This window comes from Varroa jacobsoni, unplaced genomic scaffold (genome assembly GCF_002532875.2).
Source record: "Varroa jacobsoni isolate VJ856 unplaced genomic scaffold, vjacob_1.0 scaffold_1222, whole genome shotgun sequence".
NCBI lineage: Eukaryota > Metazoa > Arthropoda > Arachnida > Mesostigmata > Varroidae > Varroa > Varroa jacobsoni.
In genome coordinates this window covers 373,084-385,782 of record NW_019214124.1, presented here as the reverse complement: position 1 = coordinate 385,782, position 12,699 = coordinate 373,084, and the positions used below count along the sequence as shown (strand labels likewise).

The 12,699-nt window shown below is 40.9% G+C and overlaps 1 protein-coding gene across 2 annotated transcripts; it reads left to right on the top strand.

Annotated features, from left to right (window-relative positions):
* Positions 1-1,020: 1,020 nt before the first annotated feature.
* Positions 1,021-2,987, top strand: LOC111267792 (uncharacterized). Of its 2 annotated transcripts, XM_086971448.1 has the most exons (4): positions 1,021-1,372; positions 1,503-1,811; positions 2,078-2,352; positions 2,605-2,987. In XM_086971448.1, exons 2-3 carry the CDS (start codon positions 1,509-1,511, stop codon positions 2,261-2,263), a joined length of 489 nt encoding a protein of 162 aa, XP_086827574.1. In that variant the 5' UTR covers positions 1,021-1,372; positions 1,503-1,508; the 3' UTR covers positions 2,264-2,352; positions 2,605-2,987. The 2 variants fall into 2 exon arrangements, with proteins under 2 accessions (XP_086827574.1, XP_086827573.1); XM_086971447.1 differs by having other exon boundaries at positions 1,021-1,811.
* The last annotated feature ends 9,712 nt before the right edge of the window (positions 2,988-12,699 follow it).

Sequence of the window (12,699 nt, the reverse complement as noted above, 5' to 3'; positions counted from 1 at the left end):
ATAAAATGGTACGTACTGACTGTGGCACCCGCAAAAATACAAGCGATCTCAAGGCTATTGTGCATACTAAATTACTTTGAAGACTCTGTAAAGATTTCAAAAGTACAGATTCGCAAAAATAGTACGTACTTTTATTTTAGGCGAAGGTTATTTCAAGTCGTGACTGCTTGCCCTACAAACAAGCTATAGTGTTGCGGTGTTAGTGGACCACCATTCCATGCCCTCTGAAACGTCAATTCTGGTATAGTACTTTTTACAGTAGTTCGTACAACAAATTCAAACCACTATCCAGTACGTTCATAACATAGCAATAATACAGACAACAAGCTCGAGGCAGTACCTAATAATGATTTGTTACTGCCACGAAAACAGACTGACCCAGCTTCTGCTATGTGTTGCCCTTAATGGTAGGTTTAGATTCGCGAAAACAAACGTAGGCAAGGTTTAAGTTTCAGGGTAAATCGCTCAGTGGCATAACCATGCCTATACGTATACTGCAACGTGTTTCTCTCATTCTATAAGACGTGCCTAGTCTGGGCAAACGTTCAGCTCGGATCAGCTTTTACAATACGGCCGGTCCTATTTTTAAATTGTCTTACCGCTTTAGCTGCGCTCATTCTATCCCTACGTACTTCTTTCTCATATTCATACTATTTTAGAGAACCCCTTTCGTAATCGTTTACACCTCTTAATATTGTAGTTTTTTTGGTACCACCATTAGCACCGTCAAAGGTAACGGCGGCGCCGGCCAAGATTCAACTTACATATTGACATCCCTGTCTGTCATTCCCTGCTGGTATCGTTTGGTACATTTTCTGTTACTGCCGCTGCCATATCGACTCGTTAACACTGCTGTTTTTATTCAGGCGTACTACTCCCGCTTGCAGCCGTGCTGCTGCTGCTGGCTTCTCTATTTCTAGGCATATTACGCTTAGCCGTCATATGCTTGCTTAGCTGTTGCCGATGGTGCCTTGGCGGACAGGCCACTGGTTCAGTGCCGGCTAGTGCGGGAAACGTTGCGTAGCATAGACGACAGCACTTCCTTTGCAATAACAGTGACAAATAGTACAACAGAATACGATAGGACATAGAATCTTAGGAAGTCCTCCTACTCGACAGTCGATGGGCAGCTTCAATTCCGTTAGCCGAACGCTTCACCCTTGATGTAGGGCAGTAAAGACGCCACTGCTGTGCTGTGCAGTGTAACTAATCGGCTCGATAGCAGTAAGATAATACATATGAAAACGAGAACTGGGTCATTCTGCGACAGACGCAAACCCAGCCATTGGCTGTTCGCTACCTAAGACTTCACGCTGAAAACAGACAGTTTTCGAATTTATCGATTCAATAAGGCGTTCGTATTAAGCTGCCGGTTAGTACAGATCGACGACGAAGTGAAGTTCGTATTGTCGGAACGGCAATAAAAAACGCGTAGCTTACTATAGTGGCTGAATGAGGCGGATCATAGAAGCTAAACTACGTGTCTATAATTTCGAGTGCAGGTGTTAATGCAGAACCCGATTTTTTCCGGTGTTACAATGAGCGTCAACAAGGAACAACAAAAAACACAGCCAAACGACTGCCACGGAAAAGGGGCCGACAACGCCCCAGCAAACAGCGACCACAGCGAATGTTGTAATACGTTAACTATATGTAACAATTTAAAGAATAACAACAATGAGGATGATAGCATTGATGATGTCCACAAAGGACAACAACGACTGACGTCTACGAATAGCAAAAAGCAAGGATCACTGAAACTCGAAAAACAGTTAGAGGAGTGGAATAGTAGTGATCGAAGCTGTGCGGCGGTACGTTGTGAAAATTCAAAATGTCTGAAGTCCTTAACTTATCCGTGGCCCTCTGGCCTTCAAACTGCTTTCCTTTCACCTTTAGTGTGGTAATATTAAAGGTGAAAGCGGTAAAATTTCGTAAACGTAAACTTTGCTGGATGTGGATTTGCAGGTTATTAAGGGGACAAGTATGCGCAAGTGTGTACCACGCGGTGCGCTTTCGTCTTCTGTCATTAAAAATAACTGAAATAAACCTTAATTATTTATTTTCTACCATTTAACAGGAGAACTCGAGTGACGTCGATGTGAATTGGCTATGCGTCATCATAGATCTGGACGGCTACGATGTGGAGGCCAATCTTAGATACGTCCATAGGGATTCGGCGGATCCGCCTATTAGCGTTGAACCATTCAGTAGACCGTACCACAAACGACGCCATTCATTTGTCGGCTCCGAAGAAGTATTTTGAATAGCAATCATTGCCACATTGTGACTATTGTGCATCAGCATGCTCACTCGTTTCTACATGTACACCTTTTCAGATAAGCAGATTAAAAGGTATGTTTATTGCCGCAACTGTAAAATCATTGCACAAAAGCCAATGAGCTCGATAACCAAATCGCTTTGGAACAAATCATTGTGCTGTATTTATTTCCAGGGCAACCATTTCGTATTTCTAGAAATTGAGTTGATTCTATAGCTATAAGCTATAATAATTATAATATATAATAATAATAAGGTAATTAGTAAATAAATGGAAAGCAGTATTGAGAGTTCAGTAGAGCGCTAAATGTATAACACATCTTTCAGACTATAATCATTGAATATCTATTTCAATGAACAACTCGTGTGGAAAGCCTAATGGTCGGCGAAACTCAACGGTTTAACGGATTTCCATAAGCGGATTTTCTAGAATTTTGAGTGCCAGTGAGCAGTAAATGCAGTTAATTACTGAGTATGATATCACTGCAGAATCAATTGATGTGATATTAATATTGTTTTTCTTTGGACGTAAACGTCCGGGATCTCTATATCACTATTTTAGTAGCTGCAGGGTCATACGTTAGTAGTGTTGATGACGCCCCGGCAGGTTGTTGAAAGAAAGACTTTCTGTTTTGTGTACATTGTGGATAATGTTGTATAAATAAATGCAGAAGTTTTTCACCAAGCTCATACATAAACGCTGTCAAAAATCGTTCTTTTCCTTTCGTTATTCCTTTATCAGTCGAAATTTCGTTGAATTCGTAATAATGCTAATAAGGCAACTAGCTACAGCGCCAGGTCTGCCAGTTGTTGCGTTTTAGCTGAAGCACAAATTCTACGATAACTGTGTATATAGGATAAATGTACAAACGAATTTTTTTAAGTAGTAAATGAAAAAATGAGCGCCGTTTGAAAACTTGAGGTAACACGCGTCGATGTTATTCTAATTATGCTATGTAATATTGACGGTAAACATCACGCGTGTATTATACAATACGTACGACATAGATGTGTATTTGAATAGGTGGATGATGTTATTTACGCAAGAAGAAAACATGATTATATGAGTTATTTTACTAGTGAACTGTAACTTTCGTCGTTCAAGTTAGTAAGTGGCTAACTGTTTTGATGTTTAAGCTACATAAAGCCGCAGGGCCAGCCGGAAGGCAAATGCAAAGATCTGCGTCTTTCGAACACTGACTTCACTCAACCCATTCTAATAATCGATGTTATATATGTATACATGAAAAAAGTGGGTAATTAGCTAGCTTGCCCGAGGCTCTATTCTGAACGGTTCCAATCTTTAGGTAATATGGCTTCCTTTTCAAATAGTTGTCTTCTGCAAAGCTTGATCAATTTTATTTAATCCTCCCGTCTAATGGCTCTGGAGCTGACCTTGGAAGAACCTACGCAATTACCTTTATTAGGTAGTCTAGAGGAGATCACTTCCTTTAATAGTTCCCTAACATAACTCGTATTCGATTAACCTGAAGTCCAAGTGAATGTATTTCGAATCTTGGCCGTCCACTTAATGAGTCTACGGCTCATGACCTGTCGTTAGTGTGTTGAAGTGTAGAATACTTCAAGGAAGAAAATTTTTGATACTCCATTTACACACTACTGTACATGTATTGTGAAATCACCGAACGAAAATCGCTGACATGCCTATAAACGAAAACTATTAAAATCAGCGTAAAAGAAGCCCCATCTCAGCCGCGTCCCATATAGTCGCCCATATGATGAACGTTTATGTTATGATCCGATTTAGTTATGGATCTACCTGCTGGAGTGGCCGCGACAGAATGCTCCCATAATCCATGTTACTGTTACATATGTTAGCCGGCCTAGACCATAGGGTGGAGAAAGTTGTAACGTGGCAGTCGTCGTCGTCGTCGTCGTCGTCCTCGTCGTGGCCAAGTTACGTCGAAAAACGTGGCTAGAGGACATTTTGGGAAGCGTGCAGAAGAAATACTGTGAACACTTCTGTGCTCCTTCACCTTTTTCTACGTTTTTATTATCGCTGGCGGTTTTCCGCCGTAGAACCGCTAAAGCAGTTCTTTACTGCGAGAACGCGAGGCACATGCGCAGATAGAAATTGTTTGTATTTGTCCGCCGCAGAGCCCTCCATTGTGCGCTTTCGCACTCTACGCGCCGTTAGCAAGCTGTCCCTTTTTATCCTTTACACGCCTTCACCACATTATCCCCGATTTCTTTCATTTTCACATTCTTTCTTTCCGTTGCCATCCAAATGAAATATCGATTCAGAGAGTTTTTCTTTCCCTCTTTTATCGTCTTCCTTTCTTTAGCTATGCCGCGATCTATACATACATACATACATGCATGCGCCACTCTTGCGCAGAGATTTTTCGCTCATAGAACGACGCTTTCACAGACTCACTGTTGTCGTCGTCGTCGCCCGCTCTGTTCACTTGGTCGCCAACCTTTTCCCTCAGTTGCGTTGCGTCGGCTTGTAGCCTTTAGCTTGCTTCGTTCGTCTTTTCTCCGCGTTTTCGGAGTTGAGTTTGAGGAAGTTTCACGAGGACGGCGGGGCTTGAGGGAAATTAGGAAACGGGCGGTTGAGTCAGAGTGGAATGGAGGATCACAAGCTGCACCAATTCAGTCGTGGCAGCGGTTGAGGTGGAGAGTGAACCGACAAGCATCGTGTGACGACATCGAAGATCCGCGCTGTTCGCTCAAGAAGGCGAACGAGCGAAGTGAAGCAGTCGCTTTTCTAGCAAGGCATAGTCAAAGTAGCAAAGAAAGAATAATGCAAGTCGGCTGAAACGAACGGGAGTGGCCATTGTTTCACGGAAGTCTCAAGCTCTGAACACGAGTGAGCGCGTAACGGGAGGAAGAAGCACCGGGCCAGAACTTCGTGCAATTTTGAATTTGCGCGCCTTCAAGATGTCCATCCATATGTTGCAAGTCTAAATGGAAATTTCGAGATCTGGCAGTACGTATTTACTATACTGGCATATATCTATATTGCAAAAGACTATTGTAAAACACAACAGGGAGCGATTCAGTAAAGGGGTTAATATCCTTGCAGGCTAGTTTAGTTTTATAGTCTTAACAGAGATCTTAAATGCATGCTTTTCACTGCGGCGTATAAGTTTCTTTGTACGGTTGTATTTAGTAAGTAATGTGGTTTAACGTCTGTTGTGATTCGAGCGCGTAAATACGAAAATTGGTTTACATCGTCGAGTTCTTCTTGCTAAAGCTTCGTTTGCGAAATACAGAGAAGGTGTCGACAGGAACTCATGCGTCGTATTGGAAAATTGCGCATAGCGATAGCACGTCGCGCCATAGCGATAGTGCAGCGATTGTATCGCCGTGCCTCTTCTGTCACCGTTTGGGTGTTGGAAACGAGGCTTTTGGGGCGAGTGACGTGAAATCACGACGGGACTTTCATACTCTATACGCGATAGCTCTGGTTTTTGAAACCGATCCTGCTTATACTCTCCGTACGTAGCAGATTAGCTATATATATATAGAATGTGATTTGGCAGAAAAGTGTAGTCCAATAACCTCAAATACTAATATAATAAATAATGAATTGCGAGCAGTATCTTTTTCTAGTTTTCATTCGGGCAGTACTGACGGTGTAAATTTGTGGATATTGTCAGTAATACATTTTTAATAGATCTCTTATCGAGCACGGTGTATGTGTTCGCTGTAGATCTGCATGTTTCCTTTGGAATACACGAGTAGTAATCCGATTTTGTACTTACCTGCAAGGTTGAATCCGTGCTTTTCCTTGTTATGTTTGGAACTATTATAATGACTGATTTAGGGTGATTCGCTACCATCATATGGTCAAGTATTTAGAAAGCGGAACTCTGTTATACTATAGTTCTGCCAAGTTACTCAAAGCAGTAAAGAGATTATCTGAATACAGCAAAGAGGTTCGTATGAATAAAATCACTGACTTGCATAATAAGCAGCGTACAGTAAACGCGCTTTACCTCTGTTGTCTAGTAAAAAAAATTTGAATTTACCTGTATGTATATTCAGACATGTTGACAAATTGTTACCTTGACTCCTATAAGCTTCTTAGTATCGCTATAGCCCCCCGAGGCGCGATTGGCTGCTAACCGAACGGTTGATGGTTCAAGCCCACCCAAGGAGCTATTATTTTCAATGATCTGAGTATATTTGAATCTTTGAGCCAATCTAAATGTATTTGTGATATCGACTTGAAAACACGGAAACTTAACAGGCGAATATGTAACTAAACGAAAGTAAACAAAGCTGGGGATCAAAGTCAAAACGTGTCGGTTCAAGTCTCGTTGCGTAGACGCTAAATGAGGTTTTTTTTAAGAAAAACAACGCACCAGCAAATGCTACGTGATCGCCGTTAGAAGATTGCGAGGGAATACGTTTGTAGAAGACATGAAGAACATAAAACACTTGGTCTGTGAATGTGTTCAAGTGCTACAAAGAGCAGCGATTGAACGATGTATCGCAAAGGGCTACCGCCGCTGTCACAGTTTAAACAGGTAATGAGCTCTGAGTCAGAAAGAGCGCTTATTGATTCTATCTTCATTATAAAATATAGGCGCCTCAGAGTATTATCTAAAGCAGGCAAGGGAAAATCACTTTTTTCACCATATTTCAACATAGTGCTGCACACAGCATGCAGTGTTTATGAAAACCGAGATTGTCATTTACTCGATTGGAAAAAACATGTTGGCTATACATTCAATAACAGGACGTACTAGGATGACCTGATTCCAATAGGTACATTACAAGTTGTTAGCGTTTTAACAAGTTTGACGCTGGTAATTCCCATATCCTCATTGAGATTAGGAGTTGCCTAGCGTCGACGGCATGTTGACTCTCCAAGCAAGTCAAAGACTAACAAATTATTAAGTATTTCACTTCACTGCGATGATATGCACATTTCAGAAGCAAAAAAAAAATTGCTCAATCGAAGATTACAACGACAATAGAATGCAAAGCTATAAACCATGTACTTAGAGAAAAGTCTTCATGGGCCCAGCGTCAATAGATAGACGCGTATTACCGCTTAGCCCATTGATCCAAACTACGCTAAGCGAAAGGTGCATGCCCCTTTTGCTTAGCGTAATTTGCGAAATGTCCCGCAACGACAACGCAGTGCAGATCGTAGAGCACCTGATGTTGCTTTAGAAATTTACATGCTTACCTTTCTGGTGTAATCTTGCACAGACGTTGTTTTAGTTATTTAAAATATTGAGAGCTACGCATAAATCTGGAGAGAAGGGCAATAAGAAAGTTTGGAAAACAGTCCCTTACATATGTCATCGACGAAAAAAAAAAAAGTATTACGAAGTTACCGTGGGAGACGCTGAAACATACGGGCCCCTTTATGCTGTACAGGTAACCGGGCCGTTTCATTAGATGCATACTGTTGTGCATCATCGTTGCGCCTACATTACGTACTAATCTAATTATCCTCTAATCATAGCATTATCCATTTCTTTAAGTTTACAATCGATCAATAATACATATTGCGTACAGGTTTATAACGAATATAATGCTGAGATGATTTGTTGAGTCGCCGTGTGATATGTTATAGGTTTAGATACATTTGAATACTATTCAAGTCTTATTTAACAACATATTGCGTTTGTCCGCGCCCACTTGGCTTGAGCTGATCAATCAGTTTGAAGAAAAATTCAAAGAAACAACACCTATATATGTAGATCATGCCCAGTTTATTATCATAATAAGAATCCGTAAAATTTAGGCGCTTTTAAGAAGACAGCGTTTATTATCTACTGTGTTAAAACAGGCCAGATATGATTCGTGATTGACAGAAAGCATGCCTCTATACAGTGGGGTTTGTTGCCGTTATAAGTTTGAATTATAATAAAGTATTATATATATGATCAAATAGAATAAGCGAGAATTTTTAGCCAAACCTCACATATATAAAGAGCTGTATCCAGTTCCTTGTCAAGCCCAAAAGATCGGTGAGAAAATACTTCTATGCAGAGCATTTTTTATAGGGAATGCATTTGCAAGCAGATGTTTGCGTTTCTAGAAACAATAGCATCACTTGATGCTATTGTGTTCCGTTTGATTGCAAAATAAATAAAAAATCTGGCTATAATCTCAACTTTGTTCGTGTTAAACGCAAAAAGCACCAAATGAAAGGCTCATTAAGCAGTGCATTGAAAAGAATGCAAACCGTGTATCTCTGTGGAAACATAGAACATGTAACACTGGTGACGGTGCGTGTTCAAGATACACCTCTTAAGCTATTGGCTTCCTTCTGGCTCTATTCCATATAGTTACGGCTTGCGGCTTTCAAGGGTCGCGTTGTATAAAAATGCAGACTGAATGTAGACGTAAAAAATTGTCTTTCGTCATCATTAGTTAATATTTTTTCGCATATTTTTTGTTAAGCTGAGAATCAGGCTTGAGTTCGAATCTGTTTAAGCGGTAAGAGGTTTCATTCGAAATATTATTTAAGGACCAACGTTGAATTCTCATAAATTTTCCACCGTTTAGATTTGGGATATCACTTTAATTTATTATGTACTTAAGACGACTATATATATATATATATATATATATATAAACCGTTTGCACCGTTGCTCGCGTTGCCTTGATTCTTCGTTCCGTTCTCTGTACGCCACTTGCAGGCTCGTCTGGCTTCCCGAAGAACGGCTCGGTCTGTAAGGCCAAGCACACTAGTGATAGTAGTAATGCTGGTGATAGTGCCCACCCGAAAAGCACGCTACCAAACAGGCGAAGCGCTATGACGTCGTCGTTGCCAGACCGCTCAACCATCCACAAGCGCCTGAAACCCTTCACTAGGAAGCCAACAGGCCTAAATCTATACACTTAGTGGATTTGCATATAATAGAAGTTCACACCAAAGTCCATTATAAACTTTGTTCGCTTCAAGACTCCTACATCGGCCAGTCGGCCGGTCAGCCAGCCAGCCAGCCAACTAGCTGTCGAACGAGATGGAATAAGTAGACCTCAACGGGTGAGGAGACGAAGGACGACGCAGGCTTCCGCGCGGTAATGACAGGACCAAAAACTAAGACGACGACTTTCGGGAGCCAACGGAAGAGCCGATCTATCTAGTTTGTCTTGAAGGTTCTGTCAAGAACTGGGAGGCCAGGACGGTTAGAAAGAGGGACTAGCCATAAAGAACTTACAAGAGCCGTCGAAAGAGACGTTAAGGAATCTGTAGAGGTTGGATCAAGCGTCACCAGTGGCAACAAGACGATCCTACTTGGACCTTCGACGTCCGCTGTTAATCGTTTACCACAGCAACATTAAATGTGCAATTATATATATGTGTGTGTGGCTGAACAGTTGCCTAGACGTATGAGTATGCACGCACAAAAGATACGCCTATATAATGACCTTATATCGCTTTATGAAATGGATGGGGGAAACAGAAGAAAAAAAAGGCTATAATAATAATGTAGGCGAGTAGAAGGGAAAAAGATAAGGTGGAAGATCGTAATTGGATCCTTGCTCTCTTATACGGTGACTCGTTAGCCGACTTGATAAATCTTAGCCTTTCTTTATCACCATCGTTTGTCGGTAGACGCACCTAGTTGCATAAAAAATGGAAGACTTCGCTTTGGTCATCGGCTACGAAGCTTGTACAAACAATCCAGTAGCGGTCAGCTTAAACAAATCCACCGCTACAGCATATTCTAGAGGTCGGCTAAGGATATGTAGCATAGCGCATGTACTGATATTTAACTGCCTAGGTTAATCTGGATTTTAGTTCGGAAAGAAAGAGACTGTAAAGTCCGAGGGCGCATATGGCTAAGTCGTTTGGGAAGCTTGTTACCGTTGCAAATAAGCATAAAAAATTCCCCATCTAGAAATTAAACGCACTACAGTCCACTTGACAGATCGCGTACGTATGATTCGAGTTTCGCGCATTATAGATGTACTTAGCACAGACTTCAGGTGGTTTTTTGACACTGTGATGACCGACTACATTTGCCCTTTCCAAAACTTTATTATTTTTTTAATCGAAACGCTTATTATATACTATAGTTTGAGGTAAATAGCTAAACATAAAAGTTAAAAAGACGCTATTTAAATTCGGGAAGTAAAGCATACTCGACTTATTTATATTTCACTCACAGTATAGTCCCTAAGCGTAATTATAACCTACATAGTAAAAAAACTTATATTATTAAGCTAGATTCGCGATATTGGCAATACACGTTTAAAACGAAGTTGATATTTACGCAACGCATTTTTACAGAAATTCTTCGTACAAGAGAGTATTTCTGCGGCAGTAGACGGACGCAATAAGGTAATATATGCACACATGCATGGCTACGAGGCGCAAGCGCGCATCTCACGACTTCCATAGTACCGTTCAGAGGTAAAAGTTGGACGGTACTCTAGGCGGAAAATCAGTCGGGAAAAAAAAATAACTAGTTATTGCCTCACATTGATAGTCGTGCGGAACGTTATTGACAAATAATAACACCCTATTTAAATTCAATTAAAGCAATATTGTTTCCTGAAGGAAATTTTCACAAAAAAACTTTGATGGCAGGTTGCTTATGCACACATAATTAAACGACTTAAAATTAGCCTGGCTTATGCCACGACGTACACTCTTGGTGCACGTAAAATTACACAGAAAAAGAGAATACGTGCAAAGTGTCTCACATGCGGTAATAAAAAACGCACGTAACGATTGACGTCCAACCTACGTCCACAGACAAAAGATATATGTCAGACAAAATGAGTGCTTTTCCACAAAGTTATTGAGCTCGACTCGGTTCAGCATCCATTACGGGGCACTACAACAAAATATAAGCAGATTGCTTAGCATTCTTGAATATTCGCAGAGTGTTCCTGCGATAAGCAGAGCAGTTCTCTATTCTAGATAGTAAAACGTGTTTTGTAGCATACTTATAAAAATCATGGTCCAATCATATATGTTACTATAAATCCGCTATACGTCACAGGAGACCAACACGCTTACTGGTAGAACAGTTCGTCAATGAGTTAGTCAGCGTCCTCGTGCGTAGCTGACTGCGAGACGATGAACTTACTGAATGAAAAAGAAAGTCGATTACAAAAACGACGTAGCATAGCCACGTTCCGGCAGATCTGCGTGTCGTCTAGGAGGCTTTCAACCGGAGAGTGATACTCCGAGAACTTACGAGGTTTTCACGAGTCCCATTCTAAAGGTAGATGTTCTCTCTTCTATTTCGAGACATAGCCCGTTCCAGCATAAAACGTTGCCGTTCCATCCTTTTCGTCGCTCTTTTAAATGCGCAACTCAAATAAAAACTTCACACTCAGTACAGTAGCTCTACGCTTACGAACGCTCGTTCTTTCGTTCGCTAGCAGCTAACGGTAGGTTCGCCATTTCGGAACGGCACCGCTATGGCCTTTACTGCCCAACCAACATTGTGCAAGCAATGTAGGAAGGTTCCAGCTAGGGTGAGGAAAACCCGCGCGGAGGCACGGTGTTAGTGTCAGGAAATCCTATACTCTAAAAATACAAAAATGTTAAAAAAAAAATCTAGACCTATCCATGCAGACGCCACATGGGATGAATTTGACGACATCTATTCGTTCTAACCTTTTGCGAAAACCAGTATATGTGCATTGTCGTAATGTCTGTGTAGGCGTATGGAGACTAGCGTATCAGATAGGGTTACGTCTCGCGTCTGAAAGCTCGCAGCATGATGGTTCCGAACTGCTGTTTCACGTACTAATTCCCGTAAACTGGTGAAATCATAAAGTTTATTGTATGCTTCCTTTTGTTTCATTGATTTCATGGTAATTAAGCTTCTCTACACGACCTACTGTTACAGTGTCAACGTATCAACTACTTGGAAATTTTTAATACGCGATCTTTAAATGCTACAAGCTGCAAGTGTTTATAGCGGTAAATTTGAATTAGGTCCTTACTAGTATGGACATGGGAATTCGATTCATTAGGTTGCAAAGAAATACAATCAACTCAACAACGCTCGATACGCCTCAGACATTTTGTCATCTGGGACATGTTTTTAAAAAAACAGTAATATCAGGTCCGAACGAAGTCCGTGATTATTGATCGCGAACTGCCCAATATAAATTTTCCTGTTGAGCCAAACGTTTGCTGTGCGCATAATATATAGCAAGATGCGGTAAGATGTTAGGATTTATAAAAACGGTCAGCCTCGAATACAAATGAGGTCGATTGAAGCAAAGTAGAACTACCTTTTAGAAACATTCTAAGACGCGTATCGTATGAAATTTCTTTTTTTCATCAGTTTACTAACTACATCCGTATTTTATCACTTCCTGACTGTTTCTGGCATGAAGCTTATATTTAGTTAGAAGAGTCAAAAATAGAACTTCATGTTTTTCAACCCATATTAGGGTCAACTAGGAACGCATGCTGCTGATTTAGGGGTGAGGCTGTTATCCAACCCATCGGTC

Excerpts from the sequence above, each read along its gene's own strand:
- LOC111267792 (XM_086971448.1), top strand. The coding sequence starts at position 1,509 with ATGCAGAACCCGATTTTTTCCGGTGTTACAATGAGCGTCAACAAGGAA. Across the intron at positions 1,812-2,077 it reads GTGATCGAAGCTGTGCGGCG|GAGAACTCGAGTGACGTCGA; the intron begins GTACGTTGTGAA and ends ACCATTTAACAG.